Genomic DNA, 27,181 nt, shown 5'->3' on the forward strand with positions numbered 1-27,181 from the left:
TGTCAAAACTTAGATAGGAGTGTCATGAATTAGAGGCAATAGCTTCTACTGAGGCAAATGGCCTCACACTCCATTATGTGTTTCTGGGATTCTATCAGATACCATAAAACTTAAGTCTGCTGATGAACCAGATGTGCTCCCCAGCAGGGATATCATTTCACATTTTTGCTGTGGATGGGGGAGAGGGAGACAGACACAGGAGGGACTTTAACCAGAATTCAAGGGGTATTTAGACACTTGAAAACTCTAGCTTTCTGGCAGATAATTTAGCAGTTAGCTGGCAGGCACCCTGCATCTAATTCCTATATTAAACAAAACCAAATATTAGATCCACTCAGCTCTAATACCATGTTCTGACATCTTGCGTCAAGTCACTTAAGACAGTGTTCTTAAACTTTGAGACTAAAGAACACCAAACACTATTGTTTATGCAGAACACCTACGAAAATGTTGTTCAAAAAAAAGTCAGACCCTGCCCCCAAAATCAAACAGCACCATATACAACAAAAACAAAAAAACAGCTTAATTAAATATCATAGCAAAGAAGAAACAAGGTTGTACCTGGTTTTAATAACAGAAAATATATACCATCAATGTATGATACCAAAAAAGTGTCAGACATTTGCATCATACCTGCAAATTGTTCAAAGAACACAGTTTAAGACACACTGACTTGAGCAACACTGTTGGGTTTAAGGTTTTAATGCATGTTCTTACTTGGTTACTCACTCTGACAAGAGAGACTTTGTTGGAACGTCTTAGTTCTATTTCAGCTCCAGAAGGGGAGTGTAGTCTAATGGGTTATGGAAGGGGCAGATATATCTCACATCAACCTGTAATCAAGGTAAGGGTACATGCAAAGGCTTTGCCTGCACAGATGAGCTGCAATAACTAATAAGCATTTATTCAGAGTTAGCTTTAAGGCCAAGATGAACTGTCAAAATCATCTGAGTATGAGCTCCTACACATTTGCAGGCCACAGAATCTCATGCACCACAGTGGCAATAGGCCCATCATCTCTGTGTTACTCCAACCCTCAAATCTTGATTTGGCATCTTCACATTAAATAACCTATTTATTCCAGTTCAAACACACAAGTGACCCATGCTTCTTTGCTCCAAAGGAAGGAGAAAAACCTACAGGATCTCTCCAATATGACTTGGCGAAAAATTCTTTTCCCACCACAAACATAGTGATCAGTTTGATTCCAAATATTTGGACAACACTCAACAGCCAGACACCTGGGAAAAATTCTCTGCAGTAAAGGAGAGCCCTCTCCACCAAGTACCCAGTCTCTAGCTATTTGAGATACTTGCTAATAGATGGCGATAAGCAATATGCCATTGTAGGCAACCTCACTGCTCTCCTCACTCCATAATCTTATCAAGTACAATCTTCAAACAACTTATTTTTTGCCCTGATATCTCTTTGAGTCGTTGCAGAGAATTTCACTCCTCTGATAGTTAGAAACCTGTCTAATTGCAACCCTGAACTTGTGACTGTTTATATGTATTTGTTCTTGTACCAAAGTTGGCATGCAGCTTAAATAACTACCTTCACTCTCGGTGATACATCTATAGAGAGACATCATTTCTCCCCTCCATCTCCATTTTGCTAGGCTAAACAAGCCAGTCTCCTTAAACCTCTCATACGGGAGACTCTCCATTCCATTCGTCATCTTGGTAGCCCTTCTTTGCACTTGTTCCACTAAGTTCAACTTTCTTAAACATGGGAAGTAAGAATTGCACACTGTGTTCTAGATGAGTCTCACCAGTGCTTTGTACAACATCACTGTGTTCTCTCTCTAACAGAAATACCTTGCCTGATGCATCCTAGGATAGCAGTTGTGATTCCCTTACACTCCCTGATCTCTAAGGAACAGCTTTCCTTAGTAACTCATTCTACGTTCCATTGATTCTAAATTTCCTGTTTTCTCTTAAGCCATTTCATATGCTCATTCTCCAGTTTGATCTGCAACCTTTCATTACTATTTTTTACCTCTTGCTTCGGATGCAGACTTCAGAAAGTTTCTTCAACTTTTACTTTAACTCCAAGCCTTTTCCACATGCAAATTTTAGAATTCTTCAGTCCAGCCCACTTCCCGAATTCCCTTAATTTTTAAAGTTTCCTCTTTTGAAATCAAGGCCTTCTAACTGCAGACCTATTTGAGATATTAACTCTCCATTTAATTTAAACAAATTAATTTATGATAAACAACTGTGAGGCTGTTACTGACAGTCTTTTGTTACGAAAATTAGATGCTTCCCATAGCATTTGAGGATGGAAATATGGAAGTATACATCCTACAACTTGAAAGTCACAAAGTACAGAAATAGGGTCACATGCTTGATAACATTTCTACATACAGATTTATATTCAAAGCCCCCCCACAATCATTAGATAACCCTGCACATCATAAACCACGGAATTTCATCCAGCCACCCTCAACTAAGTCCATTACAATAATTCCTCATTTAGCATTATAGCCAGGTTCCTGAAAAATGCAACTTCAAGCAAAATGTTGTTAAAACCAATTTGCCCGTAAGAATTAATGTAGATGGGGCAAGGCATAGCTGGTAGGTAAGGTCCCATGGGAAGCTAAACTAAGGGGAAAAACGGCTAAGAAGAGTTGGCAGTTTTTCAAAGGGACATTATTAAGGGCCCAAAAGCAAGCTATCCCGCTGCGTAGGAAAGATAGAAAACATGGCAAAAGACTGTGTTGGCTTAACCAGGAGATCTTGCATGATCTCAAACTAAAAAAGGAATCGTATAATAAATGGAAACTAGGACAAATTACAAAGGATGAATATAGGCAAACAACACGAGCATGCAGGAGCAAAATTAGAAAAGCTAAGGCACAAAATGAGCTCAAGCTAGCTACAAGCATAAAGGGAAACAAGAAGGCTTTTTACAAATACATTGATAACAAGAGGAAGACCGAGGGTAGAGCCATTGGTCAGTGACAAGGGAGAAACAGTAACAGGGAATTTGGAAATGGCAGAGATGTTTAATGATTTCTTTGTTTCGGTCTTCACTGAGAAATCTGAAGGAATGCCTGACAGAGAATGCTAGTGAAAAAGGGGTAGGCTTAGAAGTTGAAATACGAAAAGAACAAATTAAAATTTACTTAGAAAAATTAGATGTCTGCAAATCACCAGGGCCTGATGAAATGCATCCTAGAATCCTCAAGGAGCTGATAGAAGAGGTATCTGAGACTTTAGCAATCATTTTTGGAAAATCATGGGAGACGGGAGAGATTCCAGAAGACTGGAAAAGGGCAAATATAGTACCCATTTATAAAAAGGGGAACAAGAATAACACGGGAAACTACAGGCCAGTCAGCTTAACTTCTGTGCCAGGAAAGATAATGGAGCAGGTCATTAAAGAAATCATCTGCAAGCAATTGGAAGGTGGTACGGTGATAGGGAACAGCCAGCATGGTTTTGTTAAAAACAGATCATGTCAAACCAATCTAATAGCTTTTTTTGATAGAATAACGAGCCTTGTGGATAAGGGAGAAGCGGTGGATGTGATATACCTAGACTTCAGTAAAGCATTTGACACGGTGTCACATAATATACTTATCAATAAACTACTCAAATACAATTTAGATAGGGCTACTATAAGGTGGGTGAACAACTGGCTGGATAACCGTACCCCAGAGAATAGTTATTAATGGTTTTCAATCCGGCTGGAAAAGTATAACTAGTGGGGTTCCGCAGGGGTCTGTTTTAGGACCGGTTCTGTTCAATATCTTCATTAACGATTTAGATATTGACATAGAAAGTACACTTATTAAGTTTGCAGATGATACCAAGCTGGGAGGGGTTGCAACTTCTTTGGAGGATAGGGTCATAATTCAAAAGGATCTGGATAAACTGGAGAAATGGGCTGAGGTAAACAGGATGAAGTTTAATAAGGACAAATGCAAAGTGCTCCACTTAGGAAGGAACAATCAGTGTCACACCTACAGAATGGGAAAGCACTGCCTAGCAATGAGTACAGCAGAAAGGGATCTAGGGGTTATACTGGACCACAAGCTAAATATGAGTCAACAGTGTGATGCTGTTGGAAAAAAAGCAAACATGATTCTAGGACGCATTAACAGGTGTGTTGTGAACAAAACACGAGAAGTCATTCTCCCGCTCTACTCTGCGCTGGTTAGGCCTCAGCTGGAGTATTGTGTCCAGTTCTGGGCACCGCAGTTCAGGAAGGACGTGGAGAAATTGGAGAGGGTCCAGAGGAGAGCAACGAGAATGATCAAAGGTCTAGAGAACGTGACCTATGAAGAAAGGCTGAAAGAATTGGGCTTGTTTAGTTTGGAAAAGAGAAGATTGAGGGGGGACATGATAGCAGTCTTCAGGTATCTAAAAGGGTGTCATAAGGCAGAGGGAGGGAACTTGTTCTTCCTTGCCTCTGAGGATAGAATAAGAGGCAATAGACAAATTGTAGCAGGGGAGGTTCAGGTTGGACATTAGGAAAAAGTTCCTTACTGTCAGGGTGATCAAACACTGGAACAAATTGCCAAGGGAGGTGGTAGAATCTCCATCACTGGAGATATTTAAAAGAGGTTAGATAGATGGCTTTCAGGGATGGTCTAGAAAGTGCTTAGTCCTGCCATGAGGGCAGGGGGCTGGACTCCATGGCCTCTCGAGGTCCCTTCCAGTCCTACTCTTCTATGATTCTATAGGTTCTAAGGAAATGGTGTGTACACACAAAGAGCATTATATACAAAAACAAATACATATTTTAAACAAGCAATATGACACTACATTCAAACAATGATGATTGTGAAGATTGTTTGAGGTGGAGGACTCAGAAGGTGAATTGACTAGCTAACTCTCTTATCCAACTTTGCTAATTTGAAAAAAACTGCATCTAGAGGTTGTTTTTTTGCTTTCCTTCACCACTAACAATTTGCAAGCCAGCTTCACTGGCTTGGTAAGCTTCAGATAGACATTTGGCAATCAAATTTTGATGGGTTGGTTCTTTTTACTTCTTGGCCCTCTTCTTCCAGTGTTCTCCTCACCTCTAATTCCATCAAATCTTCATTGATTAGCTCTTCACTGCATGACTCCATAAGTTGTCAAATGTCAGCTTCTTCCACCTCACCAAACTGTTTTCTTGACCAAACCAAGATTACCTTTCTTCAAAGCAGGCACATCATCAGCTTTAAATCTTTTTAAGGGCATTGACACATTTAGGCCATTCCTACCTAACTTCAGCCTAAAACTCACTGATGTTATCAATACACTTCTGGATGCTGAATTCAGGCTAAAACTGTTGAATCATAGGTCTGCTTTCCCCATCGGTGCATCTGATGGGCTTGTTGCAAGTAGAGCGTAAATAACATGCCTTAAATTCAGCAGTGGCTCCTTGGTCCCTGTGTTGGATAAGTGATGTGGGTGTTGGGTGGCAGAAAGACAACTTGGACATTTTCACATAGGTAATCCAGGTTGACTGGATAAGCCCACACATCATCAATGAGAAATAAAATCTTGAAATCAAGATTTTCCTTAGCACAATATTTGATCTAAGTCAGCCATTCAGTTAGCCATGCCTTCTTACTGCATGTCCAAATACTGGCATGTGCTCTTTTCAGAGTCTAGTGTTTCAGTGTCACTGGTTTCACCTTTATATCTCCAGCGCCATTACCACTTAGAAGCAAGGTGAGGTGGTCTTTAGCTGCTTTAAATCCAGATGATGTCTTCTCCTCTCAGGAAATTTAATTCCCCCACTCAAGATTCCTCTTCTAGTAGAAGCCCATTTGATGGGCACCGAAGACCTATTTATGAGAATAATCACACTCCTCAATTATTTTCTTAGAAAAACAAGAAGTCGTCAGTGGTACCTTAAAGACTAACAGATTTGGGCATACACTAATTTTCATCAATTCTAGTAGTCTTTAAGATGCCACAGGACTCCTTGTTATCTGTGCAGATAAAGACTAATAAAGCTAACCCTTTGACAATTATTTTCTGGAAACAGATGGGCAATTTTTGTGCACTGCAGTATCAGCACTAACTACCTCATCAGACATCTTGATAGTATGTAGGTGGAAGCACTCCTTGAACCAGTCAAACCATCTCCAACTTGTCTTAGCTTTCTGTGATATTTCTCCTTGCTCTCTCCAATTGTCATAGAAACATTTTGCCTTAGCTTGTAACACTAGCAAGCTTAGAGATATGTTCCGCTCATTTTGGTCCTCTAGCCACACAGAGAAGACACTCCATGTTTCCAGCAAATTACTTCTTGATTGACTTATTGTAAGAGTCCCAAGAGGTGAACTGATAACTAACTCTGATATTGTCAGCATTACTCGGAATTGTTCTCACAGTGGTCAGAGTAAGATCTAGAACACTGTTCCCCAAAGTGCGGTAGACATAGCACCGGTGGTAAAGAGAAGTATTTAAAGGGTACGCGGCAGAAAATAAATTACTAAAAATCAGGAGATAAACACTGAGATGGCACTGGGAGAGAGGACACGCAGATAAGGCTGAAGTCCTGAAAGGGGTACGTGAATGTTACAAGTTTAGGAAAAAACGATATGAAGCAATGTCAACCTTTACTGCATACTTGCTTGCATCAAAGCACCTTATAATTACTGAGTACCCAAACTCATGGTTTTCCTAGTTTTCTTACTGCTAATGGTGTTGCTACTACTAGATACTCCACTATCACTTGATAGGTGTTTTTGACTCGTGATGTGCGGTGATGCTCCTCCTGTAGGCATGTGCACAGTCTCCTTCTCACTCCCTTCAGACTAGAGGGGTTGGGGTCATGCAGCACCAATCAGCTATTGCAAGGGAAAGAACTGAAAAAATCCTGTCATTCTCCATAAGAATCTGTTCTCACACTGGAAGCCTTGGGTATAAGCTATGATCAGTTACGGAGGTTCTTACTTGCATAGGAATCCTGATGGTGAACCAAAGGCCTGTCTTCTAAGTGCCTTGGAAAAGCTGGCTCTGCTATATCTCCCCTAGTAACCAGGCACTCTGCATTGGGGCCAGGGTATAGAAAAATCTATGATATTTTTTAAAATCATCAATAAAATATTAAATTTCTCATATAAAAATAAGTTACAATTACATTTCATCACAAATATGCTATATACACATGCATTCAGTCTCATAGAAATGATGTAATGGATATAGACCGGGGTAAGCAATTTTGATGGCAGGAGGGTACCCCAAGATTTTGGTAAGTGGTCAAGGGTCACACCATTTTTTTTTTTTTTTTTTTTTAGTACAGCGTGTGGGGTCTGGGATGGAGGCTGGATTCAGAAGGTAGCTCAGAGTAGGAGACCGGAGCGCAAGAGAGTAGGGGGTCGGAGAGGCAGTTTGGGTAAAGCAGGAGGTTGTGACCTGAGGCAGGGTACTGGGGTATAGGGTCCGGGAGAGGGTATAGGTTCAGTAGGTTCAGGAGAGGATTCTCACCTAGGGAAGGGATGTAGGATTGGGTGCAGGGTCTGAGAGAGAGAGCTGTGATCTGGAATGGAGGGAGGAGGGTGCAGAGGGTTTGGATGGTGACCTGTGGGAAAAGATTGGGATGCAAGGTCCAGGAGTGGGTGTGGGTGCAGGAGAGCATTCTGGCCAAGGGTAGAGGGGGAAAGGCATAGGAAAACCGTGCAGGATCTTTGAAGCAGTTAGGGTGGGGTGGCAGAAGCAGGCTCTGGACAAGAGGGGCATACTTAAGCAGATCCTGGCCACCAGCACACTCAGGCAGGATGCCCTGTCTGCTGCAGCCCCAATCCACTGGCTGTTCCACATGGCTTTCTGCACTGGGGTGAGGAGAGCTTCATGCCCTGCCCCCACCCCCAGCAAAATCTCTCAGATCCTATTGGCCAGCTTCTGGCCAATGGGACCTGAGAGATTTTGCTGGATGTGGGGGCTGCACCCGAAGCTCTCCCCACTCTACAGCCCTAGCGACCCACTTCAGGCTGGATTAAAATACTTGATGTACTGGATCCAGCCTGTAGGCCATATCTTGCCCAGCCCTGCTCTCGTCTGCCAAGCCTAACTACTGAGCTCTTGCTTCGTCAAAGTTCTTCAAAGTTTCAATTTGTTTCTCAGCAGACTAAAAAGTAACGTGCAAAGAAAGACGCAGCCTTGATTGGGTGGTTTTTGTTCTGTGCTTATGTGGTGGTGGACTTTGGCCAAGCACACAGAAGTTAGTTAAGACACGGTCTTGAGACAGAGAGACAGTATATAGGAAAGAATGGAGTCAGCATACAAAAGGAATAGCACAGTGGATTAGAAAGGAAAAAAAAGGAAGACATTCAGCACATGTGGGCATGCACGCGCGTGTACGCACAGAGCTTCTTGTATTCCCCCACACTCATATCATAGGAAAACCTTTATGGGTTCAGGGCATAAGGAAGAACCTATCAGGGAATATTTTGAAGAAATTAGTTTCCTGGGTGAAAAAGGAAAACAAGTCAGTGTAAGCAGTGCAAGATGTAGGCCTAGATGCAACAATGAAACGTCGTAAGAAAAACTGCTTATTGGGAGAAAATTATGTAGATGAAGATGTCGATATGGCTAAGTGGATCAACTGATCAGTAATTTAAATAACTCACTTTGTAATGCATCATTCCTCTAGACCTTTGATTCTTAACCTTTCTGCAGGTGCGAGACATAGCAGATATTTTTAGAAGGCAAATCATCGAAAACACAAATTAAGCACAGGCACGGAAGTACAACTACTTTGTTTCATCAAACCTATGTATTTATTAACATTATAGATTTTTAATAATTACTGAATATATAAACAAAAACATTTTCAAGTTTTTAAGATAATTGTAGTGAAATTATCTCACTACAAAATTCAGCGTACCACCACATTGTGGGGTATTTCTTGATGCATGCACAGATAATGTGGCAGCACAGCAGCTTTGTTTGAATTCAGTTAGCCGCTTCACAGGTCTAATAAGTAGCCTAGCTTGGTGCTAGGAAAGGCACCTCTCATTGGTATACATTTCCAATCCAACTACAGTGGGCACACTCCATTATATTATAGGTTTAATCTCAACAGAAGAATTATGTCCCTTGGGTATTTGCTTGGCAATGAATGATCCACCTAAGCCTGCAGTGTCCAGTATGCTCCCTGTTTGGCACATGTGAATGGGGCAGCAGAGTATGGTGAAATTCAGCTCAAGAGAGATGCACACAGGGGGCATCCCTCCAGCCACTCCATGCACATGCTCCACCATATGGTGGGACAAGCGCATGGTGGCAGCAGCAGAGGCAGCCGCTGTAGTAGTTTCTCTGGCCTGGCCTGCTGGGGCACCTGCAACCCCAGTGGACCCAGATCCAGCAGCAGTGACTCCGGTGAGTTGGGTAAAACATATGAGAGTGGGCTGGAAGTGCCTGGCTCTGGGCGGGGTGGGAGGGGGAAGAGCCTGTGGTGAATGTGCCCTGTGTCCTCCTACCCTTCCTTCCAGAGCTGCCTTTAAAAATAAAAAAACTTTTACATCTATTTGGGAGGCTTAACACTGGTGGCTGTCCACAACTCGCGTCCTTGTTGCTATGGGGAAAAGGACATTGCTCAACTTTTCTCCAAGTGACGGGTTTACAAAAGCAGCAGCACAAGACCTACTGTGCATGCCTTGTGGCTGTACCCACCATAGTCAGAGCAAAAAACCAACTCACACTACAGCAAGGGATTCTGAGTGCATTGTGGCCTGCAGTGAAGTGTATAAAGAGTTTGTTTTTTTAAATCTGCCTTGCACAAGAAATACTATGCACAGGTGATGGTTGTCTTGTGCTTTGTATGCCTTAACAGAAAGTTTCCCCTTCAGTACATCCTCAACATCTGGAAAGAAACTCTCTCACATTAGAGGGTGGGGGAAGGGGGAAAAAAAGCATGCATGCTCACACATTCAGCAAGCCTCCTGGAGAGCTGACATTAAGCTCAAAGAATGGAAAGTTTCACTCTCCAAGACACTGAAAATGCACAGCAGTAGAGCACCCCAGCAACAGGAAAATGACATGCAGTATGAGTTAGTGCAGGTAATGAAGAGCCTACCAGACATGCTGAGATCACTTTGCCAAACAGAGTGCCTTTCAGTTATCTCCCAGGGGCCTTGTCTACACTAGCCCCAAACTTTGAAACGGCCACACAAATGGCCATTTCGAAGTTTACTAATGAAGCGCTGAAATGCATATTCAGCGCTTCATTAGCATGCGGGCGGCCACGGCACTTCGAAATTGACGCGCCTCGCCGCCGCGCGTCTCATCCCGACGGGGCTCTTTTTCGAAAGGACCCCGCCTACTTCGAAGTCCCCTTATTCCCATCAGCTCGTGGGAATAAGGGGACTTCGAAGTAGGCAGGGTCCTTTCGAAAAGGAGCCCCGTCGGGACGAGACGCGCGGCGGCGAGGCGCCTCAGTTTCGAAGTGCCGCGGCCGCCCGCATGCTAATGAAGCGCTGAATATGCATTTCAGCGCTTCATTAGTAAACTTCGAAATGGCTATTTGCGTGGCCATTTCGAAGTTTGGGGCTAGTGTAGACGTAGCCAGGGAGTGATTACAGACTTTCCCAGCAGGCCCTGGGAGAAAGAGGGCTCTTTTGGTTTGGCAAAATAAGAGAAGGTTGAAACCAGAAAGGTAGGACAGGACTTAGGGAAAGGTACTAAGCTCTAAGAGGGAACAAACCTTGCATGCTAGCTGGAACTCAGGAGAGAGAGAGAGAGGCTGGAGTTCTCCTGACAGTACTGGTGGAGTGACACTACTTGATAGTGAACAGCAAGACTGCCTGAATCTGTTGTAGGAAAGAACACTTTACAACCCCAGCAGAGCAAGCCATTGGGTGGCCTGGTCAGAAGAAGAACTACAAAGAAGCAGCAGCAGCTTGCAGACCTAAAGAAAGAGATGGAGAGATGACATAGCAAGGGTTTTCAACCTTACAAGTTATTCACCAGGATGATCAGAAGTGTATGCCATCCTAAAAGTAAGAGGAGAACCTCATCACAGGAGAGTAAAATAAGAAGTGAAAGCTAGTTTTAAACGCTGTTTTGTCAAACCATGCAGCCCTGGCAGGTTAACCCAATTTTTGCACACCTTAAACATGATTACTACATTCATTAGCAGGTTTGTTTCAGACAATTATACTAACTGCCCGATAAAGCAGCAGCAACTGGCACAAATTATAGCAGTTTCAAAACCAATAACCAACAATGACATTTTATTGTCTGAGTCTAGACATAATCAGACCAGTAATCCATTTTTCCAGTTTACCTGGATTTGATCATTTCTATTTTAGCTTTTCATTCAAACTGGCAGTTTTAAAAACAGATTTTTAATGCCAAATTTTTTTAGCAATAGTGGAGCTAAGCTAATGTTAAAGTTCTGGAAGATATTGAGTTAGTCACCAAGCACAGCAAAAGCAAATGCAAAGTAGTCTTACCATATCATCTGTCAGTGTCTTGATATTTAAATGCTGTAAATTAAGAAAAAGAAAAGTCATGTCACTACCTTAACAGCTGTTTAAGTGGATTTTAAAAATCTACAAAAACCGAGGGTCAATGTGCTTGAATCCTTAAGTTTATTTTAATAAACTCATTTGAAATATGTACAGTAAACTCTCAATTTAACAGACTAATGGGGGAGGGGTCTCCATTAATGCTGAAAGTCCATTAAATATCAATCTGCAGGACTGGAGGCACCTCACAAGATGACCTAAGAAGTGCTCCATCCAAGACCTGAGAGGAACACAGCAGGCTCTTTGTGCTATTTACAGAGAAGAGCCTCTGGGCTCACCGACCGCAAGCCACTCACCACCCGCCCAAGACTGGCGATCCCATGGAAAGAAAGTCTCCCTGGAGTGGAAGTGCCTCTGCCCAGGGCTCTGGCTGGCAGGAAGCCTGCCAGCTGCCTGGTCCAGGCACCCACCCTGCTGGGAGGAGGCTGAGCACCTTCCCTCGACCAGCAGGCAGTCTGCAAGGAGCGACAGCAAAATTCACCACTTGCCTAGCACTGATGCTTCTCTGGCCTCAGCAGCTGTGATGGACCCAGTGGTCCCAGTCACTCCTGAGGCCACAACAGCTCCTATAGCTACGGTGGCCCAAGACACGGCAGTGGCTCTAATGAGTCGCCAGCATTTATTTAAGGGAGGGGGCTTGCAGACAGAATGTATTATTTCTGAAGTCCGTTAAATTGAGGTCCATTAAATCAAGGGTTTACTGTACTACAAAACTGGCATCATATCATTTGAGATAAAAAATCCTTTACATTTCCCAATGTCTAACAAACTTATGTATTAACTAGACTCTCACTCAACTGAAATGCAAATAAGGCAGTATCATTCTAGTTTAAAACAATTCAAATCATGCATGTTCATCTGTCTTCCCTGTAAACTGTGCACCTGTGCAACCACTGAGGAGAGAATCAAATGCTACCAGGCTGATTAGCAGAGCACCCACAGCTAGGATTTTTTGTTTCTACTGGTGATGCACATAGGCACATGCCTCAATGCACATAAAAATTTATTACATACATGGATTGGAAAAAAAAATCCACACATAAATGGGAGAAATTTGAGGGAACATTGCTGTTTACCTGTGATATCTGAACTCTAGAACACCCCTTCATTAAATCAGGCATGGGAAAAACTAATGCTGAAGGGTCTTGTTTCTAAACCAGGACTGTTGATTATTTGCAGCTAAGGCACATGATTAACCAAATTAAATAGAGTAAAACTATCATGATTCACCAGAGTTTAAAATCTCGCTGTTGCTCAATAATAAATATTTGATATTATTCCACAGTTTCAAATATATAAATTGCAATTACAACACAAAATACAGATGTACCGTGCTATTATGCATTACAAATATTTGCATAGTATAAAAGAAAAAAGAAATAGTATTTTTCATTTTACTTAACTCAGTCCTACTTCTTTTTCATCCAATCACTAAGACAAACAAGTTTTTGTTTACATTTATGGGAAGTAATGCTGCCCACTTCTTATTTATGAAAGTCACTTGAAAATGAGAACAGCATTGAGATGATATTGTTGTAGCTACTGTTGCAACGTATTTACATGCCAAGTGTGCTAAAAAATTGATATGTCTCCATGGTTCAACTCGTGGTCTCTGAAGTGGGTTTTATGAATGAATGAATGAATGAATTTCAACGAAACAATTCTTCATTTATAAATCATACTTTCACAGTAAAGAGACTGCATTCCACTGCTTGTATGACGAACTGAAAAATACTATTTCTTTTTGTCTTTTTTTTTTTTTTTTTTTACAGTGCAAGTACAGCACTCATTTCATTTTTCATGACAAATACATTTCTTATTCTGCATAACTGAAATCAATATTTGAAAACATACAGAACGTCCACAAATATTTATAGTACAATACCAATTTAAATTACATGCAATTACACCTATAATTGCCACTGTTTCATCTCATGATTAAGATCATTTGATGCTCTCATTCAGAAACTTTCTGTGATCCCCATAGTTAAGAAACTCTCAAGTTCAAACAAAAGTTGTTAGCTATTCCAACATTATCTCTGCTGAGATCCCTGTCTTTTAGGGCAGTTTGGGAAGGTACATGCACTGGTGTTTCCATACGATATGGCAACATTTACCAGGTAAGAAAATAAAATGTTTCCCCACAATACTGCTTCTACCAGACACGTGAGGAGTCTATCCAGAAATGACCAAAATTCAAAAATTTAAGAGAGGGAATTATTTATAGGCAAAATATTATTTGTCCCACACTGTCTTTACTCTCTGCCTTCACTGAAATCAACAGAAGTTCAACCACTGGAATTCAATAGGAGAAAAGTTAAGCTAATGCTTAGTAGACAGACAATACTGGGGGTGAAAGAAAGGTGTCTCACCATGACCTTTTCTTCTATGTTCCGCCAAATCTGTCTTCAGTCAATGATCCTTGTCTCCACACCAGCTAGAAGCACAGCCTTTGTTCTAAGCTCGGGCTTACAATTACCTCACCAGAAAAAACATTTTTCAAAACAAGAGCCTTCATATATAAAAATACTGTCATCCTGGAGACTTCTCCCTAAGAACTGATCCTAAACCCAGGGTCAGACTAGATATCTAGCTATCATAGAGACAGGGAACCTCCATTGTTCAGAGTGCTATAGAGAAGGTTCTAAAATGAAAGGTTGCATTAAGATGGAATTTTCCCTCTTTTATTCCTTTCCATGTCAGATGTCTCAATGCAATGTAGAAAGCAGTAAATAATCTTTAGTGAAGGATGGGGGCAGAGGGATTATGTTTATTCTTCAAGAATTCAGAACAGTTTACAGGTTTATGGGCTATAACTGCAAAGCCTTACATGAGCCAAGATGACCATGTCAGCTCTACAGTATCTGACAATTCAGAAGAGATTGAAACAGTTGACAGTCAAGGTGTGGCATTGTAGGACACTGAAGTGGTATAGGTAATAGTGTCCACATCAATAAGATGGGTCCATATAGTTCAGGCCACAAGCACCACACATCTCACAGAAATGGTGTTTTTATACTGGTATACTGCATGAATACACTGACATGAACATTTTCATATAGATGCTTAGAGCATTAGATTGACACAAGGCACCTTACGTTGACCTAACATGATAGTACAGATTAGGCTTTACTCCAGAAACCTTACAACATGACTCAAGCAAATGCTTGGGACCACACAAAGAGACGGGGGATAAGAAACTATGCAGAAAAGTTGAGGCCAACCACCACAATAAGGGTGTTTTTCATTTGTCTGCTTTGTGAAGACAGTGCTAAGCATATGACAGGCGGAGCCACAACCAGGATGCTGAATAATGCAGCAAACAGATCAGGAGGAACCCATCTCCAGAAACAACTCTGACATTGTCATCCAAGAGGCCAACAAAGGAGGTGCTGTTGTCATCATGAACAGGACAGAATACCAAAAGGAGGCTGCCTGGAAACTCTCCAATACCACATTCTATAAGCCTCTGTCCCAGGATCCCACTGAGGAATACACAAATAAAACTACAGCATCTGCTCAAGACCCTCCATATAAAAACACAGGAACAAATCTAAGCAGACACACCCCTTGAACCCAAACCAGGTTTATTCTACCTGCTACCCAAGATCCATAACCCTGGAAATCCCGGACGCACCATCATCTCAGGCATTGGCCCCCTCACCACAGCATATGAGGACTCTCTACTTACACCCTATGCTACCAGCACTCCCAGCTTTCTTCGAGATACCACCGACTTCCTCAGGAAACTACAATCCATTGGTGACCTTCCTGAAAACACCATCCTGGCCACCATGGATGTAGAGGCCTTTTACACCAATATCCCACATGAAGATGGACTCCAAGCTGGTAGGAACATTATCCCTGATGAGACCGAGGCACAAATGGTGATGGAGCTTTGTGACTTTGTCCTCACCCACAACTATTTCAGATTTGAGGACAATTTATACCTTCAAATCAGTGGCACTGCTATGGGCACCTGCATGGCCCCACAGTATGCCAACATTTTTATGGATGACCTGAAACAACGCTTCCTCAGCTCTTGTCCCCTACTGCCCCTCCTCTACCTGAGCTACACTGATGACATCTTTATCATCTGGACCCATGGGAAGGAGACTCTTGAAGAGTTCCACCATGATTTTAACAGTTTCCACCCCACCATCAACCTTAGCCTGGACCAGTCCACACAACAGGTCCACTTCTTGGACACTACTGTGCAGATAAGCAATAGTCACATAAATACCACCCTATACCAAAACCCCATGGACCGCTATACTTATCTACACACCTCCAGCTTCCATCCAGGGCACACTACACGATCCATTGTATATAGCCAGGCAGTAAGGTACAACCGTATTTGCTCTGATCCATCAAACACCTACAAGACCTTTAACCAAGCTTTCCTCAAACTACAATACCCACATAAGGAAGTGAAGCAACAGATTGACAAAGCCAGATGGGTACCCAGAAGCCATCTGCTACAAGACAGGCCTCTCGAGGAAAATAAGAAAACATCACTGGCCATCACATACAGCCCCCACCTAAGGCCTCTCCAGCGCATCATCGTGATCTGCAACCCATCCTGAACAGTGATCTGTCACTCTCACAGACATTGTTGGCAGGTTGTAGGCAAGGACAAGCCTACCTCCCCTTAAACAAATTCTCACCAGCAACTACAGATCACAACACAATAATTCTAAACCTGGAACCAATCCCTGCAACAAACCTCGCTGCCAACTCTGCTCACATATCTACACCAGTGATACCATCACAGGACCTAACATCAACCATGCAATCAGGGGCTCCTTTACCTGCCCATCTACTAATTTATATGTCATCATGTGCCAGCAATGCCCCACTGCAATTTACATTGGCCAAACTGGACAGTCTCTACATAAAAGAATAAATGGACATATATCAGACATCAGGAATGGTAATGTACAGAAACCTGTGGGAGAGCACTTCAATCTCCCTGGACACTCAGTAACAGATTTAAAAGTAAGAGTCCTAAAACAAAGAAATTTCAAAAAAGTCAAATGGAGAGAGAAATCTCTGAGCTGCAATTTATTTGCAAGTTTAACTGCATCAACCAAGGATTAAACAGAGACTGGGAGTGGCTGGCCCCTTACAAAAGCAGCTTCTCTGCCCTGGGTCTTAACATCTCCACATTAGACTACAGCAATGGGCCACATCCCCTCTTTCTGGTCTGACTTGTTTTTTCCTCTTTTGGTACATAGTACTGATAATGGGCCATTTCCACCTTGACTGAATAGACCTTGTCAGCTCTGGTTCTCCCTTTTACTGGGATCCCACTCTTTCAATGAAACCACCACCCCCCATTCATGCATCTGATGAAGCGTCTTTGCCCTCGAAAGCTTACGCTCCAAAATATCTGTTAGTCTATAAGGTGACACAGAACTTCTTGTTACATTGGAAATGTTACCTTTCATCTTCCAAACAACAGGACAAGATTTTGATCAGTTATGATACAACTCAACTCAGAAAGGTTGTAGATCGCACTACACCCTCCACTTCCACCCCCAATCTAAGGATGAACCAGCAAGACTCAGAGGATATGCACACGGCAGTGAGTGAAGAACCATCCCCAGAACACAAGGATCCCCTTCATGATGTCAGACTCTGGAACGCACCTGGTAATAGGCTAGCCAGATTTAGGCTGTGCAGAAACTGATCCCCAGACAAAAACCCAGACTAGGACAGAGGAGACAGATGCTCTCAAGGGAGCCATAAGAACATATATAAGAACATAAGAACGGCCATACTGGGTCAGACCAAAGGTCTATCGAGCCCAGCATCCCATCTGCCGACGGTGGCCAATGCCAGGTGCCCCAGAGAAGGAGAACAGAAGACAATGATCAAGTGATTTATCTCCTGCCATCCATCTCCTGCCCTTGTTATGAAGGCTAGGGCACCATACTTTATCCCTGGCTAATAGCCATTTATGGACCTAACCTGCAAAAATTTATCAAGCTCTTTTTTAAACCCTAATAGAGTCCTGGCCTTCACAGCCTCCTCGGGCAAGGAGTTCCACAGGTTGACTGTGCGCTGTGTGAAGAAAAATTTCCTTTTATTAGTTTTGAACCTACTACCCATCAATTTCATTTGGTGTCCCCTAGTTCTTGTATTATGGGAAAAGGTAAATAATTTTTCTATATTCACTTTCTCCACACCATTCATGATTTTATATACCTCTATCATATCGCCCCTCAATCGCCTTTTTTCCAAACTGAAAAGTCCCAGTCTCTCTAGCCTTGGCATGAAAGTCTCTCTCTACACAGTATATTTATTTATTATTATTATTGTGTTATAATGCCACACTAGCTACTGTTCTGGTTTCCTATTGGACGCCTTTACACATTTTCAAGCTGGCAGCTGCCCCAGGCACACTAATGCCCCGACTATCCGCTGTTCTCACGCATAGCACAGAAGGCACATGTGCAACCACTGATTTCATTTTCCCTCCCCAAATCTGCCCTGCCCAGCCAACACATCATCAGCACCCCAAACCCCATTTGCCACCCCCAAAGGCAGTCAGCCAGCAGCATGGTACAACTAAAGCCTACATTCCAGCCACCTCCCTGTGGCACATTTCAATAACGAAAATATTCATTTGGGCAAAATTAAGTTTGACACAGTTATCACAGGAAAATACATTTGGTTAGCATGCTCATGTTGCATAAGGTACACACTAACGCTGCATACCTGTAAAGAAACAAAGACTACAACTCCTTGCTTATTAATAAATACCCATCCGTATACATTCTTATAGAAAGAGAGCTTTATCTAAGAGATAGCAAAGCTCTTAGGCCATTTCAACAGATTCCCCTTCCTCAGGAAAGACCATGGCAATGAGCAGCTGGGGAGATGCTAATGAGGCATGGATGTAAATTTCCCGCAACTTGAGAAAAAGAGGGCTTCCAGAAGGAGGCTTTCCTTCTGGGAGATCCCTGCGGGCCACGCGTCTACACGGCTATTTTGGAGTCCGAAGAGCTTCTTCTGGACTCTGAATCACACGGCCATACATCAGCACCTCATTAGCATCTTCCAGGCTGCTCAGTACTCTGGAATGGGCATATGTAGAGTAAGCTTTAATGGCTTCTCACAGGCATACGTGAAGAATGACTGAGAACAGTATGCGATTCAGATAAAAGCTACAGAACCATACATATATATTTTGCTACAAACTTTCACTACATCTCCATGGGAGAAAACAAGAACCTAAGTGAAGACCAAGAAATTGCTTGGTCTGGACAGTTTGGGAGCAGTGTAAGTCACATTTCACTTGAAACCCTGAACCACTTCTGTGGCGGGATGATCATAGTGACCATTCTCTGCTGTCAACATTATGCAGCTACACACACACACACACACACACACCCCGACAATCACCACCAAAGAATAACTCTGAAAAACACAGATTAACACCTCCTGACTGCAGTATGACACTGCAAAAGCCATAAACTCAAATGGGAACTTACATGTATAATAAAGGAAGCTCTTGCCATGGGCCTCTGGGTTCCATCCTGCAAACCAAGCCTTGGAGGAGTCTCAAAGGAGCCCCAACCCCTCACTCAGCCTTCCCTGCCCACTAAAACTAACTTAAGCCACCATGGACTGGTGTGTGTGTGTGTGTCTGTCTTTATAAAGCATATGCTAATTGTTTCTCTGCTGTCATGGTATATTGCCTTTGCACCTGAGAAACATCCCATGTGCTTCTTATAAGCATTATATACATACAGAGAGAGAGAGAGAGAGAGAGAAAGCTAGGTCTATACTATGAAATAAATTCAAATTTAAGGCAGTGAGCTCGATATTACCTGGTAACTGTCTTCACTGTAAATACAATTAGCTTGATTTACAGAGCACTAATATCAATATTACAGTATCAGTAGTACCTGATGGATATACTGTCAAGCTCAAATTCGAAAGTTCGATTAAAGGCCAGCATGGAAGTGCCACATCTTAAAATAGAACTTATTAATGCCCAGAGGTGCCCCATATGTAACCTACAATGCTCCGCTTTGGCCCCTGCTCTCAGGTGCACAGGAATTAGGTAACAGGAAGACCATGAATTTCACATTGGAACCAGGAAGCCTGTGGCTATGGGGGCATGTTTGTATGAGAGCCTGAGAAATATCTCCTTCTTTCTTTGCTATTAGTGCTGTGAGCACATCTACCTATTACAAATAGCCCCAGCTTGGTGTTCAGGGTTCTGTCTCTACAGCTGGTACTTTTTTTTTTGCACTGCCTGGCACCAGCTGCCGACCCACTGCACCCCATGGCAGCGGGGCTGCTGGCGGTGGAGGGGGGCGGGGGAAGAGATCATACTTGCAAAAGATGCCGGAATCTTCTAAGCAGCGGTTTACATTTGCGCACGAATGTCCCTCCCTTGCCCACAGGCAGCATGCAGTCAGGGTCTTTCCAGCACTCAACCACATCACGTGAGTAGCCCCCGACCCAAAAAAAGGACAGGCCTCCCATTCAGTGCTGACCGTGCTGCCAGGCAGCACCATGTCCGGGATTATGCCCAGTTAGGGCTCCAAGGGCAGGAAAGATTTTCAAGGACTTGCTGCCACTGGGGTGGGAAAATTTCCCCCAGAGGCTAAGATATTCGGGGGCATGCACCATGGTAGGCACAGGAAGTGCCATCGAAAGTTGCAAAGGCAGACATTCAGGGTGTGTCTACAGTAACTCCCTACTTTGAAGGGAGCATGGTAAGTAGGGTGTCGGGAGATTATTAATGAAGTGCTGTGCTGCATATACATCACTTCATTAAGCCAATTCTCCCCCATAGCAACTTCAAAGCTCATATTCAGCCCAGGCACTTCCAAGTAGCAGTGGGTGAGCCATGGCTACACGCGAGCCAGCACTTAAAGTTCAACGCTTTGAAGTTGCCGCGGGGGAGAACTGGCTTAATGAAGTGCTGCATATGCAGCGCAGCCCTTCATTAATAATCTCCTGACACCCTACTTATCATGCTCCCTTCGAAATAGGGAGGTAGCATAGACACAGCCTCAATGTAATACATTTCTATTTTACAGAGCATCAAGAAATGAACACGACAGAGCAATAGCTCGGTATAGGCTTGATCCAAAGGGCATTGAAATCAATGTATTAGCTCTACAATTACCACAGTTAGCCAAGTAAGGGTTGGAGCCATTCCCATTGTAGTTTAACACCCATGTATACTTAGACATACATTTCTAGATTACAGAGCATCAAGAAATAAACATGACCAAACAATACCTTGGTATGGGTTTGATCCAAAGGTCACTGTAGTCAACTTACTACCTCTAGAATCACCTCAATATGGGCTTGATCCAAAGGCCACTGAAGTCAATGAAAAGAATCCCACTGACTTCAATAGGCTTTCACTCAGGCCTTAAGTGACACAGAATTGCTTTTCAGAGTTATGGGTTAATCCACTCCCGATCACTGATCTGGAGTGGGAAGACCTTCTCATGAAAAACATTGAGACCTGGGTTCGGCAGGCAAATTCTCTAATCACTTTGCTCCTTCCTCCCTCCCCTCACTTATAAAAAGCAAATCACTTATATAAGCAAGATTCCACCTGGAAAAAGGGATGTTTGTTTAACACAGCAGGGGAATGAGGGAAATGAAAAAAAAGGAAGATATCATCAGATACCCACAGCCACTTGCAGATCATTTTTTCCCCCATGCTGCACCAGTGAAAATACCCAGAATGCTACAGGGCTCAGAGAAGTGTGGAATAGGCTCCCATAATACCCTGCTGCAACAGCTGATGTTTAATGACTTGTGTGTGGCAGTAATAAGTCAAATTTGTGGTCAGCCCATGGGAATGTGTGGATGCTCAAATTCAAATTTATGAAACCCAGCGTTTTTAAAAAAAAAAATCAATTTTATCTCGTAATGTAGATGCAGCCAGAGAGAAAGAGAGAGAGACAGAGACAGAGAGACTAGAGAAGAGAGGGGGATATTAGTTACACAGGAGTGCCATAATTTGCCACAATGTTATTTGGGAACGCCATGCTTACAAAAGCCACCAATATCTGCCTAAACATTACCAATATTAATATCTTCACATGTGCATATTATAATGATAATTTTGCCAATAAAATAAAACCACCTTGGCAAGTGGCAAAGAGCTTTCTGTGACAAAAAAGACAAAACAAAGCATCCAAGTAAATCATAGAAGAGTAGGACTGGAAGGGACCTCGAGAGGCCATGGAGTTCAGCCCCCTGCCCTCATGGCAGGACCAAGCACTTTCTAGACCATCCCTGAAAGCCATCTATCTAACCTCTTTTAAATATCTCCAGTGATGGAGATTCTACCACCTCCCTTGGCAATTCTTTCCAGTGTTTGATCACCCTGACAGTAAGGAACTTTTTCCTAATGTCCAACCTGAACCTCCCCTGCTACAATTTAAGTCTATTGCCTCTTATTCTATCCTCAGAGGCAAGGAAGAACAAGTTCCCTCCCTCTGCCTTATGACACCCTTTTAGATACCTGAAGACTGCTATCATGTCCCCCCTCAATCTTCTCTTTTCCAAACTAAACAAGCCCAATTCTTTCAGCCTTTCTTCATAGGTCACGTTCTCTAGACCTTTGATCATTCTCGTTGCTCTCCTCTGGACCCTCTCTAATTTCTTCACATCCTTCCTGAACTGCGATGCCCAGAACTGGACACAATACTCCAGCTGAGGCCTAACCAGTGCAGAGTAGAGTGGGAGAATGACTTCTCGTGTCTTGTTCACAACACACCTGTTAATGTTGCTGTTTGGCTTCTTGCTGCATCCCTCAATGACCACCATATCCGCTCAGACCACTGCTTTAAACTCAGCTGCTATGCATACAAACTAGGCAGGCATGCTCCCCTTCCTTTTCAAAGCTATGGGAAGTTCAGACAATTGAGCATGCCACTGGGCTGGTGCAGCAAACAACAAATCATTAACTCAGAATCCTAAACTCACTGAGCAATAGGAACATCCTGGCAAGCAAACTGCTGCTGCTGCTGGGGAAAAAGGGGCAGGACTGCTTTGCTGTGTAGTTAGAGAGGGAGGTGGTGGCTGATGTGGGGGGCAGGAGGGAGACCCCCTCCTACCGCCTCAGGAATGGTTGCTTTACCCTGTTGTCTAAACTTTGAGATAGCACATGGGCACACAACTTTCTCTCACATACTCTCCCAGCACACACTTATCTCTAACCCCAAACACGCCCCCCCTCACACCTCCCTCCTCCCAACACACTTCACCGGAAAAGCAGCTGTCAGTCTAGTAAAATGGCCATGAAACAATGAAATTGGGAATCTGCTTACAGTTGCTTTTTTTACATAATCACATAAGACCAAATATGAAAATACTTCAGACTTTTAAATCCAAATATTTCATACCGATTGCAAGCACTTTCTCAACATCCTGCTTAGGAATCTTGATAAAGGTTCATATTTCTGGGCATTAGGATGCTAGAAACTTGCTGTAACTCTCTGAGGGACTGACAATTTTTGCTGAAAAATAAATATTTACCCCCTGAATAGTTAAATTCTCCACAAAGTAAGCATCATCCCCTTGACCTACAACAAAACATCTAAGAGGATCCTCCTGGTGTTCCCATACCTATCTGTGGGCAAAACTAAGAGTAATGAATTTTTTTGTCTCTTACCAATGCAAAAAACAATTAAGTTATACAATGAGCGGTATTCTAATCTGCTTGTGCATCAGAGCCAATTACTGTCTGCTGTAGCACATGTTTGATTCCAGGAAGAGTTGGGCTAACAAGTGACTTTCAGGTATCTTATTTATAAACTGTTTTATCACAATTTAAAATTGAGCACGTTTAACATGACAGTCACTGACATCAAGGTAAATTCATAATGAATGTCTGTTTTTTTTTAAAGCATTACTTTCAGATTACATCTATACTGTCAACCTGTTGGTTTGTTTTTACTCCTCACCAACATCCAAACTGTAGGGAGAAAAAAAAAATCTAACCAGTAAAACACTACACACCAGTTGGACTTATTCATCTCTGCATGGATAGACAGACACTGCTGGAATCTGCAATGTAGCTTAAAGTAGCATAGATAGCACTCAAACTAACCACTTGAGTACAAACCTGCCCTGACCCACTGAGTTCATACGTAAGAGACTATCCAAGGCTACCACCTCTATCAACGATGCAGCACACCTTCTTAAATCTTTTTACCTAGGAAGCATAATCCTAACTGTAGAATAGGTACTGGGTTACCAGTTCAACATCCACCCAATAAATAGCTGCATAACCTCTGGAATACAGGAGCAGAAAGTAACATTATGAGGTCAGAATGGATCAGCCTGGCAAAGTACCAGACTCTACAGCTGAGCAGGAGCTTGGTGCAGAAGCCTGTGAACTGGCTGTGGAGCAGAAGCTGACTAGCTGGTAGCCAGAGAGCTGGAACTGAAAAACTAAGACCCAGTGAGAAAAGTAGTCCTATTGCTGGAATAGCATATGTGAGATGACTGCACTTATGGAGAGCAGATCATTGTGAAAGAGTTTCAGTGAGAAAGTCTTTACCATTATACCAAACTACCCCTAAGTAACTGTTTTAACTGTTATAAGAGTTATCTTAGATATTTGTAGCTTTTAATGGAGAATTCTTCCTACAGTCCTGGGCTGAATCCAGTGCTCTAATAAAGTATATTCAATGCTACAGACCTTCATTCTCTTCTGTATCACACAATTCCACCACCTTCTCTTTAAAGAAGTCAACGACTTCATAGTCGACTATGTCAACAACTCACATTTTACAAAGCTTTCATTAGTGACCATAAAGCTGTTATCATGACTAATATATTTTGCAACAATAAACAATTTTCAGGAGTCCAAGGCAGTGGTCACTGTAAACTGAACTCTTGCTCTACCCCTCAGGGGAGAATCAAATGATACCAAGTTGATCAGCTGAGCACCCAGAGCTAAGTTTTTGGTTTCTGCTAGTGGTGCACATTCACACGTGCCCCAGTGCATGTAAAAAATTATTATGGAGATACACATCTCACAGAGCTGGAAGGGACCTTGGAAGGTCATCAAGTCCAGTCCTCTACCCTTTTGGCAGGACCAAGCACCATCCCTTTTTAAGTTTATTTACCCCAGATCCCTAAACGACCCACTCAAGGGCTGAACTCACAACCCTGGTTTAGCTGGCCAATTCTCAGACCACATGGATGGAAAATAATCCACACCAGGAGGGAAAGGATCAGAAAAGACATTGGCCCAGGGTCCCCAATAACCAAGGTAACCTTTACAGCACCCAATCCTGTAAAAGAAAGGCTATGGATGACCAGGCTCATAGTCCTCTGGCTTCCCCCAGTCAGCATCACCTGGCTGTCACCACCGACTATCCCGCCGGCTCGCTCGGCGCCCCCCTCCTCCCGGGCGGGTGCCCTGCCGCCCTCCCTCTCCCCGGGGGGCTGGCGGGACAGGAAGCAGGGAGGCAGCGACAACGGGCCGGGGCCCGGCCATGCGGGGTCCGGCGGCGGGTGGGGCCCGCCGCTGCCCGCGCCACACTTACAAATTTGGGTTTCCTGCTGTCCGCCGCCGCCTCCTCCGCGCCTGGGCCGCTCCCCGCGCCGGAGGGCGCCTTCCTGCGGAGCAGCTTGTTCTCCCGGCCCGGCGGCGACGAGTCGCCGTAGCGCGGCTGCGGCCGCCGCGGCTCCATAGCGAGGGACGCGGAGGCCGCCTCAGTCCTTCTCCCGGGCGGGTCCGGGCTTGGCGTGTCTGTGACTAAAACGTCTGACGGGGTAAAACCGCCGTCCGGGCCTGGCCTGCGAGGCGCAAAATCCCGCCGCGCCACACACACCTCTTAGGAATGTGGCCGCGTCCGAATACTCCCGCCACTGGCATTCCCGCCTCCTCGCTCCCAAACGAACCAATCCGAATCCGAGGGCCTTCGAGTCTGTCTTTCTATTGGTCAGTTCTTCTGTCACTCCCCTGCGAGCCAGCTGTTTGCCCCGTACTGAAGAGGCCACCGACTGTACTGTACTCCTCGAACTGCAAGGGCGGCACCAGCCAGACTACGTATCCCGAAGAGCAGTGCGGGTCGCGCCGCTCAGGAAGCTGTTGGCTTTGCCGTCTGGGAATTGTAGTCGCCCTTGGTGTGCCGTCTTGGAGCGGAGCGCCCTGGGTAGACAGGGGAGGTGGGGTACCGGGCAGCACGTGCGGGGGGGCAGGGTGGGATGCCGGGGGAGTGCTCTGCTGTCAGGGCTGCTGGCAGGTTACTGTATGGGTAGGTAACGTTGTGAAAAGGAGAAATGTGTAGCTGCTTCAGAAAGTGGGTGTGAAATGTGTCCACATGGGACTAAAGCTCCTTTTGTACCCTGCAGCGGTTCTTGGAGTGCTACTATGTGCATATGAAACCTGGGCAACATACAAGCATCACTTGAAGGCACTTGAACAATATTTTCAATGCTGCCTCAGGAGAAATCCTAAATATCTCTTGGGAGGATAGGCACATGAACACAAGGGTCCTGGAAGAATCGAACATGACCAGCATTGAAGTCAAAACAAAAAAGCAGTCCAGTAGCACTTTAAAGACTACCACAATAATTTATTAAGTGATGAGGTTTTTGTGGGACAGACCCACTTCTTCAGATCATAGCTATACCAGAACAGACTCAATATTTAAGGCACAGCGAACCAAAAATAGGTAACAAGGTTGACTAATCAGAAAAATATGATCAAGGAGAGCAAATCAGAGAGTAGAGGGGCAGAAGGGTTGCGGGGGGGGGGGGGGGTCAAGAATTAGATAAAGATAAGTATGCGTAAAAGCCCCTGTAAGGACCTAATAAATTCCCATCCCAGTTTAAACCACGTGTTAATGCATTGAATTTGAATATAAAAGAGAGTTCAGCAGCCTCTCTTTCCAGACTGTTATGAAAATTCCTCTTCAATAAGACACAAACTTTCAGGTCATTAACAGAATGGCATACTCCATTGAAGTGTTAACTGACAGGTTTGTGAATCAGGAGTGTTTTTATGTCTGTTTTATGTCCATTAATTCTTTGTCTAAGACAGTTTGAACTCTGTCCAATATACAAAGCATCTGGGCATTTTTGGCACATGATGGCATATATGATGTTAGTTGAGGAACAAGAGAATGTGCCTGTGATTCTATGAATAACCTGGTTAGGTCCAGTGATGGTATCTCCAGAATAGACATGTGGACAAAGTTGGCAACGGGCCTTGTTGCAAGGAAAAGTTCAAGGACTGGTGTTCTTGTGGTATAGACTCTGGTTGTGTGTGAGAAGCCTCATAAGATTGGGAGGTTGTTTGTACAAGAGAACAGGCCTGTCACCTAGGGCCTTCTGGAGTGTGGCATCCTGATTAAGGATAGGATGTAGGTCTTTAATAATGTGTTGCAGTGGTTTGAGTTGGTAATGTAGGTACAAGGGATGGTATTCCTGCCACTTGTAATCCATCTTCCGGCTGTAGGTAATGACCAGTGGTGTTCTGTTCTTGGCTTTTTGGGGCCTATCTTGGAGTAGCTGGTCTTTGGGCATTCGTCTGGTCTTGTCGATTTGTTTTTTTATTTCTCCTGTTGGGTAGCTCAGGTTTATGAATATTGGGCAAAGATCTTGTAGTTTTCGGTCTGTGTTAGTAGGATCAGAGCAAATGTGATTGTACCTAAGGGCTTGACTGTAAATGATGGATCTAGTTGTGTGTGCAGG

At 43.6% G+C, this 27,181-nt stretch overlaps 1 protein-coding gene across 1 annotated transcript in view; it reads right to left on the minus strand.

The window, feature by feature from the left end:
• Positions 1-25,418, minus strand: part of DIAPH3 (diaphanous related formin 3) — a 492,901-nt gene extending 467,483 nt beyond the window's left edge. The window contains exons 1-2 of the mRNA XM_074982855.1: positions 25,027-25,418; positions 11,405-11,437 (exon numbers count right to left, since the gene is read on the minus strand). Of these exons, the coding sequence (XP_074838956.1) occupies positions 11,405-11,437; positions 25,027-25,173 (180 nt within the window). The 5' untranslated portion in view covers positions 25,174-25,418. The remainder of the gene's footprint in view (positions 1-11,404; positions 11,438-25,026) is intronic.
• Between the last annotated feature and the right edge of the window lie 1,763 nt (positions 25,419-27,181).

This window comes from Carettochelys insculpta, chromosome 1, assembly GCF_033958435.1.
Source record: "Carettochelys insculpta isolate YL-2023 chromosome 1, ASM3395843v1, whole genome shotgun sequence".
Taxonomy (NCBI): Eukaryota; Metazoa; Chordata; order Testudines; family Carettochelyidae; genus Carettochelys; species Carettochelys insculpta.